General features: G+C 42.1%; 1 protein-coding gene across 3 annotated transcripts in view; it reads left to right on the forward strand.

Annotated features, from left to right (window-relative positions):
- Nucleotides 1-21530, forward strand: part of LOC310642546 (phytanoyl-CoA dioxygenase, peroxisomal-like) — a 156376-nt gene that overhangs the window by 97279 nt on the left and 37567 nt on the right. For all 3 annotated transcript variants that reach the window (XR_014492918.1, XM_083366346.1, XM_083366347.1), the window contains exons 2-4: nucleotides 15181-15663; nucleotides 17985-18040; nucleotides 20417-20527. Coding sequence is in view for 2 of the 3 variants with exons in the window: in XM_083366346.1 (XP_083222472.1) it covers nucleotides 15583-15663; nucleotides 17985-18040; nucleotides 20417-20527 (248 nt within the window). In the remaining variant the exon portion in view is untranslated. The remainder of the gene's footprint in view (nucleotides 1-15180; nucleotides 15664-17984; nucleotides 18041-20416; nucleotides 20528-21530) is intronic.

Raw genomic sequence — 21530 nt, forward strand, 5'->3', positions numbered from 1 at the left:
CCTTAAATTGTGATTTTATAATTTTAAAACACAAAATGTTTCACGTGTGACGGTGTGTCCTATTTAGAAAAATAGCAGCAATGTTCATGGAAAGTTCCTATGTACTCCGGTTCACATTTCGTATTTCTCCTCTTGTGAATACATAATTACTGAAACCTGAACTATTCCTACATGTAGGAAATCAATACAAATAGAAGCGAATGTTTATAGCTCAGGGTTGAACTGGAGGCAGGGGGCGGGCACCTTGGTGCTGTCTTAAGCTTCAACTATTTTCTTGCAGACGTTTAATTACCCAACTAGGTAACATCATCAAAGCTAGAAAGGAGGGGGGTTGGTTCTCTTTTTTTATAGACGTGGTTTGCCCCGTCAGTGCTGGCAGGAGCGTTTTTTTTGTGTTTTTTTTTGCTTCTTGGCAATTCTTGGATAGGGCTGTTGTGTACTACAGTCCAACATCAGGAAAAGGCTGTTGTGTACACAACAGCCCAACATCAGGAAAGGGAAACTGGTTCAACTAATCAACATCTTCCACAAAATAGCCACACAACCTTTATCAAAGGTGCCGCACCACTCCACCCGGGTACCAATACAACCAACACAAGCCGTGAGAAGGATAACACTGCCATATATTGAAAAACCTCTCGGAAACCACAATATTTCCACCCTATGTAGCGTACAAACCAACTGCATTAAATGTTTGCAAGAAAAGCAAGCAAGCTCAGAGCATCAAGGACCCGTCAAATCAATGCAAGATGACTCAGAATAGTTTAGATAGCTTGTTAGATCTCTTGATCATCAATTTCCTCTGTACATTCACATTCTTTAGATAATGGGCAAAGGGTGTTACTCTCAAGAAATCCTTTGATTTATAGTTAGCAACGGCTGTTGATTAATTTCTGGGTGGCAGATGAATTTTAGCGAATCCCATATGGCAAATACCCTGCTTGCTGGCAGAGGTGCAATTCTAGGAAATTCTTTTTATAGTGGACAGTGGACAGTTAAAAACAAAGAATAGATTTTGCCAAAATTATTTGGCACGCAAGTCTTCAAGTCACCTTATTTTTTTTTCACTGTATTTTTTTTAATTAGCCAGAAAGAGCCATTTCATAGAAGCAATTTTTTAAAAGTGTAATGTTTGTGTGTTTTGCAAGAAAATGCAGTGGAATAAATTACCAATTCGGTGATAACAGAATCCGACTTCTGTAGTTGAATGGTTTATTGATTGATTGAGAAAAACATCATCTATTCTCCAGAAAGACTTATCAAACCCAAAACACCTTGAGGGATTTTCTTCCAACGTTATTCTTTGGTTTTTGATTCTGCTAGAGGTTGCAACAGAGACAGCAAAATGCAACACTTTGTTACGCATAGTTATTTTACCTACCACATTTATATACAACCCACTCCATGTTTCTGGGCATCTTTCTTTCATTCATTCATTTATTTATGGGAAAAAATGATCCCAAACTACATATTTTTGTAGTTTGTACATTTCTGGTAAGGGCAGCAACAGTTGCAAGGCCAAACAAATTTCCAAAGTCTAGAGAAGGAACTCAACAGAGCTTTTGGAAATAACAGGCATGAGGCTATTTGAGGCAGTCCTTTGTCTCCAGGACTTGAAGGAAAATCACTAAAACAAATATTAAATTCTCTTTCTGAAATATTTAAAATTTCACCGAGTTTGGACAAATTCTGAGTCAACGCTCAGTATTTGGACCTCAGACGTAAGAGCCAAATTACCTTTTGAAATCAGTGAATCAATTTTCAAGGTGTAAGTATTTTCATTTAGCTATTACTGAAATTCGGAAGACGGCTTTGGTAGAATTGCAACCTATGTTAATGTAAACATAGAACTAAATTAGCTTCCTTAAGTCTAGATGGGTTAAATTTCAGCTTCCACGACTTCCGGTGGCGTCGCGGCGCCGAAGACAGCCTTCCCGGGCTGCCCGCGGCTCAGCTGTTTGTTTTTTCGCCCGTAACAGCGCCGAACAGCTGTTCGGGCGAAATTGAAGCCCCCTCCTCGGGAGAAGAGGAGGGGGTGAGGCCCCAGGTAGGGGTAGAGTTCTCCGAGGCCGCCTGAGCTTGGAGCTTGGGCGGCTGAAGGATTGAACTCCCCCGAAGCCTGGGTTGCTCCCAGCTGGCCGGCGTGTCTGCTCTGAACTTTTTGGAGCAGAGCCAGGCGTCTGCGAACCATCCCTGCCTGAAGAAAGGACTATGATTTAAAGGAGCAGGCAGAGCGATACAAGAGATAAAGGTGAAGAGGCTTATTTTATTATACTCTCTAACTACTTGAACTTTTTAAACTCTAAGTGAAAGTGCGTCATATTTGAGGATTAAAAGATGGCGGCGAAACCTCCCCCTAAAACTCTTCGGAGTGGTGGATCCTCGCCAGTGCAACAATCATCTTTACAGGCGTTGCATCCTTCTGAAGCGCTGACAGCGAAGGAGTTTCGAGATGCTGTGGATAAACTTTTGGACTCAATTAATCAATCAATGGCTGATAAATTTGCGCAGATGGAGGACAAATTGGAGAAACTGGAGGAGAGAATGGAAGAGAGGATGGAACAGAAGCTCAGCGTGATGAAGGTAGACATTTTGTCTTCAGTGCATAAAGTGGCGGAATGTGTGGAAGAATTAGATGAAAAGATGGATGATTTGGCTCAAAGGAATGCTATATTAGAAGTTAAAGTAAGAGAGAATGAAAATGTAAGAGACAAACTGGAGAAGGACTTAAGCTTAGCCCAATTTTACCAGATGCAGTTTGCTGTCAGAATCAGAGGTTTAAAAGAGGATACTAAAGAAGATTTGAAGCAGCTGATCTCTGAGGCTTTTGAAGAAGTATTAAACCTGCCAGCATCTGAAATAAGAGCAGCTATGGATAAAGTGTTTCGGGTGAATTCATGGATTGCCAGACAGAGGAAGTTGCCTAGAGATGTGGTGGTTTATTTTGCAAAAAGAGAGATCAGAGATCAAATTATACAAGCTGCCTATGATGTTAAAGTGGTGATTGCTGAACAAGAAGTTTTGGTTTTAAAAGAAATTCCTCCAAGGATTTTAAGGGGAAGGAAGGATTATACATTCCTCGTGCATGAGCTCAAGCAAAGAGATATAAGGTTCAGATGGGAGATTCCTCAGGGGCTGATGGTGATGCATGAAGGTAAAAGGTACCGGTTGATTACTGTGAAGCAAGCGCGTGATTTCTACAATAATGTCCTAAAAGCAACCCCATTAACGCTCCTGGAAGCTGGAAAAGGATCTGGAGAAGAAGAACAACAAGAGGAGGAAACAGAGGAAAGTGGTGTGGGAGGAGATCAAGTTACAACTTCTTTGGATGATCCTAGAGAGCAAAGAGTGACGCGTGCTGCTTTAAAACGAGCAAAGAAAATAATAGAACAAGATCAGCAAAAGTCTTCAGTTTCTTCGCAACGTACATACAGTCAAGCTGTGGGAGGGGCACGGCCTAAAGAAGTTAGTCCTATCAAAGCTGTGGTCCAAGGGCTTCTGGATGATATGCATGGCAACTAAATTTTTAACTTGGAATGTTAATGGACTGAATTCACCGCAGAAGAGGAAGAAAGTTTTTCAATATTTAAAGCAATTTAAGATAGATGTTATATGTTTGCAAGAAACGCATATTAGAGTTTTGGATCAAAAGTATTTACTGAACTCGAGACTGGGTACGCATTTTGTTGCCTCTGCAGAGAATAAGAAAAATGGAGTAGTTGTTTATGTTAAAAGTGCCTTAACAGCAGATCTAATTGAAGCAGATAAGCATGGAAGATATGTTATGATTGAGCTGCTGTTAGAAGGTAAAAAGATGCTTCTAGTTGGACTATATGCACCTAACCAACAACAAGCTGATTTTTTTAGCTTACTTCATACAAAGCTTACCCAGTTGGATTATAAATCTTTTATTTTTATGGGAGATTGGAATGGTGTTCTGGATGTACACTTGGATAAAGCTGGAGCTTTTAAGCGTATTCCAAGCCACGCCAGACTGCCTAAAACTTTTTTTGAATTGAAGGATGATCTGGAATTGCGAGATATCTGGCGTGAGAGGCACCTGCAGGAGAAGGATTATACTTTTTACTCTGACAGACACCAATCTTTTTCAAGGATTGATTTTATTTTGTTGACTAATGATTTCTTTTTGAGAACTAAAAAAGTGAAGATATGTGCAAGAACTATTTCAGACCACAGTCCAGTTTGGTTGGAGATTGATAAGGAGAAAAGAGACAGGCGCTCGTGGCGCGTAAATGAGAACTTGTTTAGAGATCAGAGAAATGTGGAAGAATGTAAACAGCGGATGAAGGATTTTTTTGAGATTAATATGAATAAGGGTACCTCTATGGATATGGTTTGGGATGCTAGTAAGGCCTATATGAGAGGTGTGTTGATATATATGAATAATAGACGTAGACGTGTAGTGGAAACTAGAAGGAAAGAACTGGAGAATGAAATAAAGGAAAAAGAAAGGGCTTTGATTTTGAATCCAGGGGACGTGAAGATTAAAGAGGCTATTAGGCTGTTAAGAGGACAATTTGATAAATTAATGGCAGACCAAGTGGCAACCAATCTGCGGTTTGCTAGGCATAATACTTTTTGCAACGCTAATAAACCAGGCAGATGGCTAGCCTATAGACTGAGGAAGAAACAAAGGGCCTCTAATATAGACAAGATTGAATATAAAGGAAGGGTTGTGTTTCAACAGAATCTTATTAAGGATGCTTTTGTGGATTTTTATTCGAAATTATATACCAAAGAGGAAATTGAGGTAAAAGACATTGATAAATATTTGGAGAATGCTAATATTCCGGTCCTTACGCAAGCACAAAGAGAGGGGATTAACCAACTGATCACAGAAGAAGAAATCCTTACAGCAATTAAGGATTTGAAGGTTGATAAGGCGCCCGGTACAGATGGCTTGTCTGCGGCTTTTTATAAAAATTTACAAATTGAGATGATAAAACCGTTAAAGGAACTGTTCCAGACAATCCAGAGGGGGGGAAAGGTGCCACCGTCTTGGAGAACAGCTTTTATCTCATTGATTCCGAAGGAAGATCAGGATGCTACTCAAGTTAAAAATTACAGACCGATTTCGCTTTTAAATACAGATTATAAGATATTTGCTAAGGTTTTGGCTAATAGACTGATGAGGGTTCTGCAACAGGTGATTCATGGGGATCAAACGGGGTTTATTAGTGGTAGGCAAATGAAAAATAATGTTAGACATATAGTTGATGTGTTAGAGTATTTGGAAAGGCACAACCAGATCTCTGCAGCGTTAATCTTTTTAGATGCTGAAAAGGCTTTTGATCAATTGAATTGGCAATTTTTGTTGAGAATGTTAGATAAAATGGATTTTGGGGAAAATTTCTTACAGCCGATTAGGGCATTATATCAAAAGCAAACTGCCCGAATCATAGTTAACAATAGTCTGACGGCAGTATGTAATATTGAGAAGGGTACAAGGCAAGGATGTCCGTTATCGCCCTTGTTATTTGTATTAACTTTAGAGATATTATTGAACAAGATTCGGAATTCGGAAAAAATTAAGGGGATACAAGTTGGAGATCAGGACTATAGATTGAGAGCATTTGCAGATGATCTGGTTGTTACAGTGACCCAGCCAGAGAACTCTGTTGTGGACCTGATAGAGATAATAACACAATATGGGAAGGTTTCTGGATTTAAAGTAAACATACAGAAAACTAAAATTTTGGCTAGAAACATGACAGTTTCACAGAAGGCCTTCTTGGAAGGATTAACTGGATTTGAGATTGTTAAAAGGGTTAAATATTTGGGGGTAATTTTGTCGCCCTCGAATACAAAGCTATATAAAAATAATTATGAAAAATTGTGGGGGAAAATTCAAAAAGAATTGGAGAGTTGGCAAAAATTGCAATTGACTTTGTTGGGACGGATTGCAGCAGTGAAAATGAATGTCCTGCCCAAATTTTTATTTTTATTTCAAATGATACCGATTCTTAAGAAAGATTCTAATTTGGAGGAATGGCAGCGTGGTATCAATAAATTTGTGTGGGCAGGGAAAAAGCCACGAGTTAAACTTAAGATTATGCAGGATATTCGTGAGAGAGGCGGCCTTAAATTGCCTAATTTTAAATTATATTATGAAGCTGCTGCATTAGTAGGAATAAGTGATTGGATCAATTTGACGCAATCGAGGTTATTAAATCTTGAGGGCCATGATTTGTTGTTTGGCTGGCATGCATATTTGTTGTATGATAAGAAGGTAGGTACTGTGTTTAGGACGCATATTTTAAGACAGGCATTGCTGAGAGTTTGGAAGAAGTATAGACATAAGCTAAGTTGTAAGATACCATTGTGGGCAATTCCAAAACACGCAATAGAAAATATACATGCTGGTTTCAAACACGATGAGACTACCTACAAGGAAATTTTAAGTTTGGAAAGGAATGTTTGGTGCTTGAAATCATATAGCTTCCTGCGAGAAGAGAAGGTTGTTCAAACATGGTTTCAATATACTCAGTTACGGGCCAGGTGGAAAGAAGACCAGAAAATTGGATTTGCAACGATTGATGAAAATTTGATAAAGCAAATTAGAAGTCAGGGACCTGCACACATTAAACGGATATATCTTGCATTGATAGAGATTGATTCAGAAACAGAGCTTGTTAAGGACTGTATGATAAAATGGGCCCAAAATATCCAGGAAGTTATTACAATGGACATGTGGGAGAAGATCTGGGTGAGGAATGTGAAATTTACTCAAGCTCAAAATTTAAGAGAGAATTTTTACAAGATGTTTTATAGATGGCATTTAGATCCTAAAAAGCTTGCAAGTATGTACCCGAATTATCAGCCTAAGTGTTGGAGGTGCGGGGTTGAAGATGCAACATATTTTCACATATGGTGGACATGTAAAAAGGTTAAGGCCTTTTGGATTAAAATCTGGTGGAATATACAGAAGATCTTTAAAAGGAGGATAAAGTTTTGTCCGCAATTTTTTTTGTTGGGAATAATTGTTGATGCTACAGTGGTGGACTCTAAGTTGATGCTGAATTTAGTTACGGCAGCAAGACTTTTGATAGGACAATATTGGAAGAAAGAGGAGCTGCCGACCATAGAAGAATGGACTTTAAAGGTTTCCGACCTGGCAGAGATGGCGAAGATATCGGCATATTTGAAAGATCACTCGCAAGAACGTTATATTATGGAATGGAGAAAGTGGATTGAGTTTATCCAGAATAAGTATAGGGTTAAGAAGTTTTATCTAGCATTCGAATAAGTCTTCTTTCGTGTTTTTTCTTTTCTTTTCCTATTTTTTTTTATATATTTAATAATGTTAAGTTTTGTTTGTTCTTATATAAGTTAGAGAGTGATGGATTTTAGAATTTATGGTTGTTAGTATATGGTTGCTTATGATTGCTTTTATATATATATACCTTGTATTTAGCTCTGGGAAGTCCGGGGGGGGAGGGGGGTGGGGGGGAGGTAGGGGAGGGAAGAGGGAGGGGGGAAGGGGGGAGGTAAGGGGGGAGGGAAGAGGTAGGGGGGAGGTAGGGAGGGGAGGGTGGAGGGGGATGGGGGTTTTTAATGGAAAATTGTATTGTAAAACTTTTCAATAAAAAAAAAAAATTTCAGCTTCCACAATTTTTAGCTAGCAAGGCTAAAGGGGATGTAGAATTGGGTCTAAGATAACCTGAAGGCAAGTAGTTTGAAAATGACAACAGTTTGCAAATTTTCTTGATTAATGACTTACTTTATTTTTATTTTTTTGTGGCTTTTATACTGCAGTGTTACTAGCTTCTTAAAATCTAGCTGGTTGATTACTGCACAAATGTTAGCAGATTATAATCTGTGTTGAACATGGATAATAGTCCTGAGAAAGGGGTTAATAAACAAAATTATTTTTAGACAGTGATTTTTATTAAATCTGCTTTTAAGGTATATGTGCCTTACATTAAGTAACGTGATACATTCTGGTGTTTTTTTTAATCTGTAAGAAATGGTGTTATGTTTTCTAATAAATTCTTTGCTTAGCAGTCAGAATCTTCTCTAAACTTTAATGGCACACCATGAGAAATGGATTTTGGAACAAAACAGAAAATTAGAAATTAATGTGACACATCATCTGTACAGATTATAAACACTTTGGGGTATTTGAGGTCAAAATTCCTTTGCTAACTCCTAAGATTCCATTTGGTTCTCCACAAGTTTCTGCAATTGGACCAAGTACAGCCCAAACGTTCATCACAAATTGGTTCCCTAATGCAGCTTTACAAGAACCTGATTGATCAGTTGTTAGGAGAATGACTCCTCATTATGGTTTAATTGAAACGGGATTGACACTTAAGGATTAAGTTTGAACTTAACGCATCGGGTGTTCAGATTAAAAACATCTCAGTATATTTGAAGTTAAAATTCCTTGGCCAACCCCTGAGATGCGGATTTGGTACTCAACAGTTTTGTACAATTGGGCAGCTTCCAGCACAAATTTTTATCCTCCCATCATAAATTGGGTTCTAAACAGCTTCACAGGGAGGAAACTGGTTTGATGATGGGCTTGACACCTAAGGAGTAAGTTAGAACTGGATTTGTGCTACCTTCTTGCAGGCATGGTGTGTATGACATGACACCTGCTAAAGTAAATATCTGGAGAGACGTTACAGGTGGTCCTTGACTTATAGCCATTCATTTAGTGACCATCTGAACTTAGAACGGCATTGAAAAAAGTGACTTACACCCAGTTCTTGAACTTAACAACTGTTGCAGCATCCCCACAGTCACACGATCAAAATTTGAGTGTTTGGCAACCAGCGTGTTTTTATGATGGTTACACGGTCCTGGGGTCGCATGATTGCCACTTATGACCTTTCCAGTGATCTTCTGGCAAGCAAATTTAATGGGGGAAGCTGGATTTGCTTAACAACCGTATGATTCACTTAACAACCACAGTGATTGGTTTAGCAGCTGGGGCAGTAATGGTCATAAAATGGGATGTGATTGATTTAACAACTGCTTCACAATGGAAATTCTGGTCCTGATAGTGCTCGTAACTCAAGAACTACTTGTATCAAATTCTGCCCCACACTTTACTCTTTGGGGCACAATATCCTTTCTTAACATGAATGTATAATGGGTTACTAGATGATCTATGAACAATTAGGTCAGACATCCCCAACCTGTGGACCACGGGACAGGCTGGCACACATGCACACACCCACCCACTTGTCTTAGTGCTGGAGCCACAGGGCACAAAAACAAGCCACTGCCATGCCTCAGGGCACAAAAATGGGACGCCGCTGCACCATGAGGTGCAAAAATGGGCCACCGCCATGCCACGGGGTGTGAAAACGGGATGCTGTGCTGCGCACAAATGGGCCACCGCTACATTGCAGGGCATGGAAACAGGCTGCGCCGTGCAAGAATGGAGCAGGTCTAGTATCACGTGGGCATTAGTCCCGCCTTATTTGCATCATGCGCGTGCTCACATCCCTGTGCGCACACGCTCGAACATGCATGTGTAAAATGCTTCCCCCTCCCTTTTCCTCCGGTCCACCAGCCGAGAAAGGTTGGTGACCTCTGAACTAGGTCAACCTTTGACAGAACGGGAATGCGGTGTGAGATGGTCAGAATGAACATTACATGTTAGGCTTACCATATATTTGTAACCCCAATGCTGGATGGCCCCATGATCATCTAAGACAAGTACACATCATAAACAGAATAAATAATTGTAGTGGCACACTACTTTCAATAATAAGTCAATATTGACTTACCTAAAGAGAAACAGAATCACCACAGGTGGCAGCGGGAGTCACCTTCGACTTCCTGCTGGCTTCCCCATTGATCTTCCTTGGGGGAAGCTGGCAGGGAATGTTGGAAATCGTGGTCACATGACCCTGCAGATACTGCAATAGACACAGCTCGGCGAATGAAACGGGTCTGAACATTGTGGAAATTTCAATTCCACAGGAGTAACGAGTCCTGGATTACTTACACATTCTTTTATTTAGCAAATTTTAGAGTCTTGGTTCAAAATATTGACGCTTGGTTCAAAAATTAGAGCAGAATAGAGCTGGAAGGGATCTTGGAGGTCTTCTAGTCCAACCCCCTGCTCAAGCAGGAGTCCGTACACCATTCCAGATAAATGGCTGACCAGTCTCTTCTTAAAAGCCTCCGGTGATGAAGCCCCCACGACTTCTGAAGGCAAGCCATTCCATTGGTTGATGGCTCTCACCAGTGCTTTTTTTGTAAAAGAAAAAGGTGCCGGAACTCACACACGTCATACAACTTGCCTTGCCTACACTACAAGGTTCTATCCAAAAAAGGTGCCAGAACTCCGTTCTGAGCGTTCTGTGAGAAAAAAAGCCCTAGCTCTCACAGTCAGGAAGTTTCTCCTTAATTCCAGGTTGCTTCTCTCCTTGATTGGTTGAAATTTGGAATCTTGGTTCAAAAATTGTTGCGACATAATGTACCATTTTTGGCTAAGTTGAAGTTACAAACAGATAAACACAGTGAGAGTTTTAATAGTATATAAACTATTAACAAACATACCTGAAACAAGTTTGTTTGGGGTTGTTGTTTTTTTGGAGAACACAGGAACTTTATTCAGTCTGATCGCATAATGCTGAGCTTAAAGCACTGTAGAATTTCTTTTTCAGCAACATATCTCCACGTATCTCTACATTTGCTACAGGGAAGATTTAACAATATACTTTTAAAATATGTTTGCGTCCCTGTAACTCTAGGGAGGTGAAGACAATACCTCATGGTACTTTTTATTATACCACTTTCTCTTTTTATAAATTAACCCACAGAATCACATCTCTCTTACTGGATTCTGCTGCTTGCCAGCAGAGATGTAGTTATTATTCCCGAGGTGGCTAGATTTCATGCTACAGCTTATAAGATTAGCTAAATCATAAAAAAATTATTGCAATCTGTACTTTGGCTATATTGATTGATCTGGGTAAATGGTTTACATTTAGAGCATGAGAGTTACATTTGTTTCGCATTTATTTGCAATGTTTAAATTATCTTTACTTCTTGGATGATGGATATTTAAGTAGTACTGTATATGCCCTTAAACTGGATTTAGTTATTCATTTTAAGCTGCTGCCCTATGATTGTAAACTTTATCCTCCTGTATCTTAAGCCTATCTTCTGGAGTATTGGCTATTCCTGCCAGCTTGGTGTCGTCTGCAGATTTGATGAGTTCCCCATCTATCCCCTCATCCAAATCGTTGATGAAGATGTTGAAGAGCACTGGGCCCAGAACAGAGCCCTGGGGCATCCCACTACACACTTCCCTCCATGTAGATGCAGTTCCATTGAGGGCCACATGCTGAGTACGGCCTGTCAGCCAGCTACAAATCCATCTGGTGGTAATGCTATCTAACCCACATTTTTCTATCTTATCAAGTAGTAGGTTGTGATCTACTTTATCAAATGCCTTACTGACGTCCAAGTAAATTATATCTGCAGCATTCCTCTGGTCCACTAATTTTGTCACTTGGTCAAAGAATGCAATGAGATTTGTCTGGCATGATCTGTTTTTGACAAACCCATGTTGACTTTTAGTGATGACTTTGTTTGCATCAAGGTGTTCGCTGATTTGTTGTTTGATTATCTTTTCCAGAATCTTCCCAGGTATTGAGGTCAGGCTGATAGGTCTGTAGTTTCCTGGATCTATTTTTTTCCCTTTTTTGAAGATGGGAACTACATCAGCTCTCTTCCAGTCCTCTGGTAGTTCCCCAGAGCTCCAGGATCTTTGAAAAATATAGTTCAGTGGTTCTGAGATCACGTCTGCCAGTTCCTTGAGAACCTTGGGGTGTAATCCATCTGGTCCTGGTGATTTGAACTCGTCTAGGCTGGACAGGTGCTCACTTACCATTTTCTTGTGTTTCTGTAAATACATATTCGTAAGTTTGGGTGCTGCTCGTCCATTTCCCCTTTCACCGCATCCACCCTCCTTCTCTCTCTTCCCTCTTCTCTACTTTCTTTCTCCCTTTCTCCTTTCTTTCCTACTTCCCTCTTCTTCCTCTCCTCTCCTCTTTCCCTCACCACTCCCCTCGTTTCTCCCCACTTCCCCTCCTCTTTCCCTCCAACCTTCCTACTTCCTTCCCCCTCCTCTGCTCTCTTCCCTCTCTCCTCTCCTTTCTTCCCTCCCATTCCTCTTTTTAAAACTTTTTTTTAAAGTTTACTTTCTTATGTTTTATGTTGTTTGTGTTTGGGAAGGGAGAATTCTGCTCCATTTTTTATTTTCTTTTTCATTATTTTTTTAGATTTTAAAAATGTCTTAAATTCTTAAGACTTCTTTAAAAAGAATTATAATTGGCTAATATTGGATAACTGACTGGGAAGTCAAATAACATCTTGGTCAAAGACAATGGGATCCTGATGATGAATAAAAATAAAATTCCAAATTATTTCCGTTTTGCTGCTGGACAAACTTTTAAGATGTCTATGGACTTCAACTCTCGTGCTGGCTGAGGAATTCTGGGAGTTGAAGTCCACAGACCTTACAATTCCTGAGGTCGAGAAACACTGGTATACACTATATATTAATCTCCTGGCATTTTTAGCAGTGTACTTAATACTTGTACCATTTTTTAAGCTTAATGAGATTAAGAGTAACTGCGTGACTGGCCTAAGATCACCCACTAGAAGTCATGATAGATTTGGCATTTGAACCCAAATGAAATAAAATCTTTGGTGACTATTGTCACATTGCTTAGAAACAGCCAAATGAGAAAAGTTAGGAATTGTTGCTAGTACAGGTAGCCCTGTATTTTGTTACAAATTTATGTGAATTAACTATTTCACAAATACAAGTAGGTTTGCAAAAGAATGGCATGGTCGCCTAGTGGTGAAGACATTTACCTCCCACCCGGAAGGTTGAGAGTTCAATCCTTGGTAGCAGCAGATATTTTCTCATAGGGTCCAAAGAGAAAATATCTGCTGTGAACTCCATGTAGGCATCAGGAAGGGCATCCAGCCAGTAAAGGCTCAGCTCCAGGCAGTTGCCCCGACTCTACCCAAAATTAAGAGATTACAAGGTCGTAAAAAGGGAGTTTAAGTAGGCATGTAATAAGTATGGAAAGTCATGAAGAAACCAGTGATTGAAAAACTGTACCAATGGGGGAGAATGTTGGAGCTTGGGGCTGAAATGAGGGATCCTTGGTGCTCACTGAGCTTGGTGGCTTTCTTGCAGATATTTCATTACCCAACTAGGTAATATCATCAGTGCGGGAAGGGAATGGGGTTTCCAGAGCAGAGGAGAAGGAAGATTGTGGGTTCCTTGGTGCTGAGGTTGGTTGTTTTCTTGCAGACATTTCGTTACCAAACTAGGTAACATCATCAGACTATAGAATAAGAATAAGAATAAGAATAGAATAGAATAGGAATGGAATGGAATGGAATGGAATACAATGGAATACAATAGAAAAGAATTTATTGGCCAAGTGTAATTGGATACACAAGGAATTTGACTCTGGTGCAGAAATCCTCACTTGATAAAAGTAAATTTTGTTATTATTTTACTCCAGTGGCCAATCAGATGCAGAGGGAAACTAAAAGTGGAGAAGAAACCAACAATAATTCTCCATTCTGTGTACAGAAGGTGTAGTTTTGTATAAGGAGAGGAAAGATGAAATAAATAACACATGCTGGATAAACCAGTACTGTAAATTCCAACTGTACTTGCAGTGTGACAGCAGTTAAATCAGTGGTGCCACATTTCAAAGTTAGAGTACTCCGATTGCAGCTGCTTTCTTGCAGGCATGTGGAATGGCGTGGGACCCACAGGTTTTGCAAAGTGAAAAGAGGTAGTAGGTTACAGCTTATTAGGAAAGATAAAATAGACAACCAAGAATGCCTTATTGTCCATTCTTCATCCAGATTTTATATCAGTTGCATCCGCTAATACAGGTGTTCTGGGACACTCTTCTGTTTTTACTTTATTTTTTTTTCCTTGTCGCTTTTTGGAGTTTTCACCCTGCTTTCGTGAGAGGGCAGCGTTTGGGAGGGGGCGTAGCTGCCCCCTTCTCGCCCACCAAGCCATCAGCTGAGCAAGATGCCTGCCTGCCCGCACTCTTCCCCCGTCCGAGGCTTTCATTGTCACGAGCATTTCTGTTGAGGATTGGCGGGGGACGGGGCTGTTTGGTTTTAATTCCGCTCCCATCTGCCGAGTGGTTGCAGCAGGTTTTGGTCTCTTCTGTCGTGCTGGGAGGTCACCCACGAAGCACGTTTGTTTTTTTGGGGGGCGATCCCCACTCCAGTTGCTAAGCTTGCTTAAACCCTCATCCTGCTCACCAGAACCCCACTTTGTCTGCAACCAGCCCCTGCCTCGCCTTACCTGGCCTTGCCCCGCCACAATGGCACCCCCGCCCTGCCCCCTCCCTCGCCTCACCTCACCCTGCAGGACGAGCCTCCTGCCCACCACCCCACCCACCAGAGACCCCCTGGATCTCCCCCAACCCTGCCCGGTCCCCACAGGCATCCTTCCCCAGGAGCAACATCAAGGTGGCCACGCCCACCCAGTTGGGTATGACCACCATAGCCACGCCCACCCGGCACCCGGCGATACGTAAGTGGGTTTTGGGTTGCAGTTTGGGCACTCGGTCTCTAAAAGGTTCGCCATCAGTGGTCTAGTATAAATCTTGTTATTAATCTCTGCTCATCTGGGTGTTGATTGCTGGCGAGAAGTGGTTTTCACCTTTTTGCTTCTGTTTTGGCTTTCTGGTCCCCTCTTTTGTATTGTATATACATGTTATTTATCTCTGTATGTTTGTTGATGGCTGTTGTGTCTTATGCCTGGTTTCCAGGAATTTTCTAGCATTTTTTAAGACTTAGCTTGGTTCAGGATGCTCACAGCTTCTCGGATGAAACTATGGTTACTGCAGTTACTGCTAGTTGGTATTCATGGATGCACTCTGCTTGTCTTTTGCTAGCTGGGGACTTCTGGGAGTTGAAGTCCAGACTTAAGGTTGAGAAAGACGGTTATAGAGATACAATATATCTAACTCTCTAAGGCTGCCATCAAAAAGCATCCATAATCTCAGCTCTAGATTAGACTAGATCTAGACTAGACTGTAGAATAAGAATAAGAATAGAATAGGACAGGACAGGACAGGACAGAATAGAATTTATTGGCCAAGTGTAACTGGATACACAAGGAATTTGACTCCGGTGCAGAAATTCTCAGTGTACAAACAAGCAACAAGTGATAAATCATGTTGATGAAAAGACAAATCATCATAAATCATAAGATGCAACACTCTTCTAAAAGTCCCTTCTACAACGCGTATTCTCCACTCTGGGAAACTTTGCACCTTGGAAACCCAAGTCAACTTCGTGGCCGCGCCTCCCTTTCCTCCGAATTCACTTCGCTTTGTTCCTTTCCAGCCGGCGGCGCGTCTCCTAGGGCCGGCCCTGGCCGCCGACACCGCCTCCCGGAGCAGCTGGGCTGGGAGACTAGGCCTGCCTTCTCCGCCGCCTTCTCGACTCCATCCTACCCCGACCAGCGGCCTTCAAAAGTCGAAGCGGCGGAGCTGAGCGGCAGAAGCGCCCGGTTGGCTTGCTCGCCGCGGACGCGTCATGGAGAGCCTAGCGAAGCAACCCAGCGCGCCCCTCCGGCTGGGGATTTTGCTCCGTCACCTGGTTCCCCACGCCGGATTCGTATCCTTCGCTTGCCCACCTGGGCCTCTTGGTCGCCTTTCCCGGTACTTTGCACCTTCCGGACCTCGAGACTGGCAAACCCCACGATCTGGAGCTGGCAGCGTCGAGACGAAAGCTCAACCGGTTGGATGGCTTCGTGGTGCTCTCTTAGTTCAGGGGCCGGCAACCTTGGCTCTTTTATGACTGGTGGACTTCAACTCCCAGAACTCCTGAGCCAGCCATGGCTCAGCTTGGAAACCTCTTCTTTTCCCCTCAGCATGGCTGGCTCAGGAATTCTGGGAGTTGAAGTCCACGAGTCATAAAGCGGCCTAAGACTAGGGCAGGGGTAGGCAACATTGGCTCTTTTATGACTCGTGGACTTCAACTCCCAGAACTCCTGAGCCAGCCATGGCTCAGCTTGGAAACCTCTTCTTTTCCCCTCAGCATGGCTGGCTCAGGAATTCTGGGAGTTGAAGTCCACGAGTCATAAAGCGGCCTAAGACTAGGGCAAGGGTAGGCAACCTTGGCTCTTTTATGACTGGTGGACTTCAACTCCCAGAACTCCTGAGCCAGCCATGGCTCAGCTTGGAAACCTCTTCTTTTCCCCTCAGCATGGCTGGCTCAGGAATTCTGGGAGTTGAAGTCCACGAGTCATAAAGCGGCCTAAGACTAGGGCAGGGGTAGGCAACATTGGCTCTTTTATGACTCGTGGACTTCAACTCCCAGAACTCCTGAGCCAGCCATGGCTCAGCTTGGAAACCTCTTCTTTTCCCCTCAGCATGGCTGGCTCAGGAATTCTGGGAGTTGAAGTCCACGAGTCATAAAGCGGCCTAAGACTAGGGCAAGGGTAGGCAACCTTGGCTCTTTTATGACTGGTGGACTTCAACTCCCAGAACTCCTGAGCCAGCCATGGCTCAGCTTGGAAACCTCTTCTTTTCCCCTCAGCATGGCTGGCTCAGGAATTCTGGGAGTTGAAGTCCACGAGTCATAAAGCGGCCTAAGACTAGGGCAGGGGTAGGCAACCTTGGCTCTTTTATGACTCGTGGACTTCAACTCCCAGAACTCCTGAGCCAGCCATGGCTCAGCTTGGAAACCTCTTCTTTTCCCCTCAGCATGGCTGGCTCAGGAATTCTGGGAGTTGAAGTCCACGAGTCATAAAAGAGCCAAGGTTGCCTACCCCTGTGACTTAGCTTGTTATTTTCTTGCAGACGTTTCATTACCCAAACTCGGGAACATCATCAAGTGTTAGAAGGTATTTGGGGAGGGGGCGGAGAGGAGGAGGAGGAGGACAGTGGGGTCCTTGGTGCTCTCTGAGCTTGGTGTTTTTCTTGCAGACCTTTCAGTACCCAACTGCGTAACATCATCAGTGCTAGAAGGGAGAGGGATGTGCGGAGAACAGGAGGAGGATGGTGCTTTCTGAGTTTGAGGGTTTTCTTGCAGACATTTCATGACCTAAACTAGTTAACTTCATCAGTGTTAGGAGAGGTATGTGTTCCTTTCTAGCGCTGATGATGTTACCCAGTTTTGTAATGAAACGTCTGCAAGAAAACAGCCAAGCTCAGAGAGCACCAAGGACCCCTCATTTCAACCCCTGAGCTACAAGTATTCTCCTTTATTGGAGGAAGATTTTCTGACCCCCTTCCTGGTGAGGGACCCCAAAATCCATCTGTCTGGGCTTTTTTTTTGGGTCAAGCACTGGAAGAGGATTAGGCATCATCCCAGCACAGGTTTGATCTACTTAGATTGTTGCCCCTGGCAGCTGGCTGGGTCTCAGCCTGGAGAGGCATCAAGCCAACATCTTCTGGGTTGGCCAAAGTGTGTGTGTGTGGGGTGTCCCTATCTGGGCACCCCAATTCTGAAGTTTAGTCTGAGGAGAGAGCAGCTTCCAGGGCAAGGAGGTGGGGACCAAGGCCTTCTATGCTATGGGCGAGAAACTTTTAAGAGTTGGGAGGAGGTCTGAAATATGTTTAATTAAAACTAAGCTCCCAAACTAATTCAGGTTAATGTGTATTAAACGCCCTCGGTTGTTGACTTTCTTCCTTTGATGTTTCCATTTTATATTTTCTCATGTTAGGAAGGAAATATTCACTTGAGCAGCAAAAAAAAAGGAACGTTTTCACCACCTTCTTTATCCATCAGCTTTTAAATTTCAAACTGATCCCAGCTATAAGATAATTTGGGAAGGGGGAAACCATTTAAATGGGAAGATGCCATGTTGTATTTAATTTCCTTCTCCTTTATGAGAGCAGCTTCTATGATTATAAATGCCTTGTGAATGTATTTCCCACGGGGTCTTCCACCAAAGCAGTCTCTCTTAAAATTTTCTTACATTTGATGCCAAGACACCATTTCCTACTTCAGCCCAGGGTGCTCCTGCGACATGCCCAACGCAGTTCAGGTAAGTAGAACTTTACTCGGATGAAAACACAGATTTAAAGGTTGCTTAACTTGGGGTGCTTCGTGTATTTAGCGATATGTTTATGTGTACTTCAGTAGCTTTGATTTTTGTTTGTAAAGTTAATTATTTACCTTAAACGCATCTTTTTGTTTGGTAAGTACATTGGGGTTGATCCAGCTTCATATTTTTTTTTGAATACTGTATGTCTCATTGTCAAAGAATAAGGTGCCACTTAACGTCCCAGTAACATTTGCAGTAGTGGCCAAAATTGTGGAAACCTTTTGGGAAAAGTGTATTTTTGAGGTTTGATGGCTAATAACACCACTCTTTTTTTTGGGGAGTAATACCATAAAATTAGGGTAGCAGAGTGAGCGCCTGTTACTCGTCCCAGCTTCTGCCAACCTAGCAGTTCGAAAGCATGTAAAAATGCAAGTAGAAAAATAGGGACCACTCCAGTGGGAAGGTAACAGCGTTCCGTGCGCCTTTGGCATCTAGTCATGCCGGCCACATGACCACGGAGACGTCCTCGGACAAGCGCTGACTCTTCGGCTTTGAAACGGAGATGAGCACCGGCCCCTAGAGTCGGAAACGACTAGCACGCATGTGCGGGGGAACCTTTACCTTTACCTTTTTACCATAAAATTATACATCAATGGAAAGATAATTTAATCAAGAATGTAATGCAACAAAGTTTGTTCAATTATCTGTATTCTATGAAAAGGTAAAGGTAAAGGTTCCCCCGCACATGCATGCTAGTCATTTCCAACTCTAGGGGCTGGTGCTCATCTCCGTTTCAAAGACGAAGAGTCAGGGCTTGTCCGAGGACGTCTCCGTGGTCATGTGGCCAGCATGACTAGACACCAAAGGCGCCCGGAACGCTGTTACCTTCCCACCATAGTGGTCCCTATTTTTCTACTTGCATTTTTACGTGCTTTCGAACTGCTAGGTTGGCAGAAGCTGGGATGAGTAACAGGCGCTCACTCTGTTATGCGGCACTCGGGATTTGACCCGCCAAACTGCCGACCTTCTGATCGACAAGCTCAGCGTCTTAACCCACTGAGCCACCGCGTCCCTTATTCTATGAAAAGTTATACCCAAATAACCAGAAAAAGGAAGCACAATTTGCTTAGCTTGATATCAGGTAGTTTTCCTTCATCTGATTGTAGCCAATGAGCATGAATGTTTAGAGAGCCAATTGGGTGTCATCTTGTTTTGGCAATGAGCCAATCAGATCACAATAGGATTCAGTTATCGATGTCACGTATTGAAGCTGAGAGAGGACATCTGTCAGTGTGTTATATGATCACTATCAAGTTGGTTGGTTTTTTTTGTGTCCTTTCATTTAGTGAGCTTGTAAAATGTAGTAAAATCAAAGTAAAACGTAGTAAAATTAAAGTAACGGTGCAAAGAGTTGACTGGTCACCCAGAAAGTGATGTAAAATAGTATTATTAGGTGAACAAGGCTACAGTTATAAAGAAATTAGAAGAAAAATTGGTGGAAACTTAACCAAAGGCGGCCTTTCTACTGTACACTTGCCCCAAAAGTTTTCCACAATTTTGGCCACTACTGTAGAAGGCAAAGGCAGTTCAAAACCAAGAATGCAAGACTGTCTTCTTCTGAGCAAGCAGGTTTTTGCAGTTTGGAGAACATGGCCAAAGATTCAGACAGAAGCAATTACAGCTAGTCCGCGATTTACAACAGTTCATTTAATGACCGTTTGAAGTTACAAAAAGGGACCGTTTTTCACACTTATGACTGGTGCAGCATCCCCAGGGTCACGTGATTTGCATTCGGATGCTTGACAACTGACTCACATTTATGACGGTGGCAGTGTCCCAGGATCACATGATCTCCTTTTGCGACCTTCTGACAAGCAAAGTCGGTGGGGAAGCTGGATTTACTTAACAACCAGTTTAACCCCTGCAGTGATTCACTTAACAGCTGTGGCAAGAAAATGGGGCAAAACATATTTAACAAATTTCTCACTTAGCAACATAAAATCTGGGCTCAATTTTGGTCATAAGTCAAGGACTACCTGTAGTGGCTCTCCCTCTATCACAGGGCTCTTCAAACGTGGCCCTTTTATGACTTGTAGACTTGTGGCATGCTGGCTGAGGAATTCTGGGAGTTGAAGTCCACAAGTCATAAAAGGGCCAAGTTTGAAGACCCCTGCTCTATCATTTCCTTTGTCCTCTTTAGGACCTCAGTTTCACGTTTCAGCGTCTTGATCTAAAGATCTTGTTTTAGGATTTAATGTGTCTTAGTTTTCAAGACTTTTTTGGGGATTGTATTTATTGTGTGGTTTTGTAAAGTATCCCAAGGCTGCAAGTTTTATTACCCATCAATTAAAAAAAATGTATTTCATGTTTCCACAGGTATACCTTGGATAATAGCATCCTAACTCTAGAGCAAAGACATTTTTATGAGGACAATGGATATCTTCTCATCAAAAATCTGGTGGCTGATGAAGATATTGACCGCTTCAGGTATCCTTAACCCACCTGGCTGAAATCATTCAACCCAGCACCTTGAATTGCTCTAAGACAGGGGATCTCCAAACTTGCAACTTGAAAACCTGTGCAGCTCCCAGAATTCTTGGAGTTGTGGACTACCACTCCCAGAATTCCCTAGTTAGCATGGCTAGCAGAGGAATTCTGGGAGTTGAAGTCCACAAAGTTACCAAATTTGCTCTAAGAAGTCAGTTGGAAACCATCAGTACTGGGAATTGTTCTTAATTAAATAAGTCACTGCAGTCTTTGTATCTGTAACTCCAGAGGGTAGTTGTTAACTGGCTCATCTGGAGTTTTGCAAAAAGGATGATTTGCTTTTTGTAATTCCTACAGGGAAGTTTTAATCGTATCACTGTGTAGTTTTTATTATTATTATAATTGTGGCATGAGAACTTTCAGTGGCAAGCCAAATAAATAAGTAAACAAGGAGATACTTTTTTTTTATAAAAGTGTTATTGATTTTTTACAATAACAATCCTTAGTGCTTGGTGTACAGCGTGTTGTCTTGGTTCATAATTTTTTTGGAAAAAACATACAATCAATACTAGTTAACAGTCAATAATAATTAATTTTTATATTTCCATAATTAGTGTTGTTGTTGTTGTTGTTAGCTGCGAAGTCGTGTCCGACCCATCGCGACCCTATGGACAACATTCCTCCAGGCCTTCCTGTCCTCTACCATCTTCTGGAGTCCATTTAAGCTCACGCCTACTGCTTCAGTGACTCCATCCAGCCACCTCATTCTCTGTCGTCCCCTTCTTCTATTGCTCTCGATCTTTCCCAGCATTAGGCTCTTCTCCAGTGAGTCCTTCCTTCTCATTAGGTGGCCAAAGTATTTGAGTTTTAGCTTCAGGATCTGGCCTTCTAAAGAGCAGTCAGGATTGATCTCCTCTAGGACTGACCGGTTTGATCGCCTTGCAGTCCAAGGGACTCGCAGGAGTCTTCTCCAGCACCATAGTTCAAAGGCCTCAATTCTTTG

This window comes from Vipera ursinii (assembly GCF_947247035.1).
Source record: "Vipera ursinii genome assembly, chromosome: 6".
Lineage (NCBI taxonomy): Eukaryota > Metazoa > Chordata > Lepidosauria > Squamata > Viperidae > Vipera > Vipera ursinii.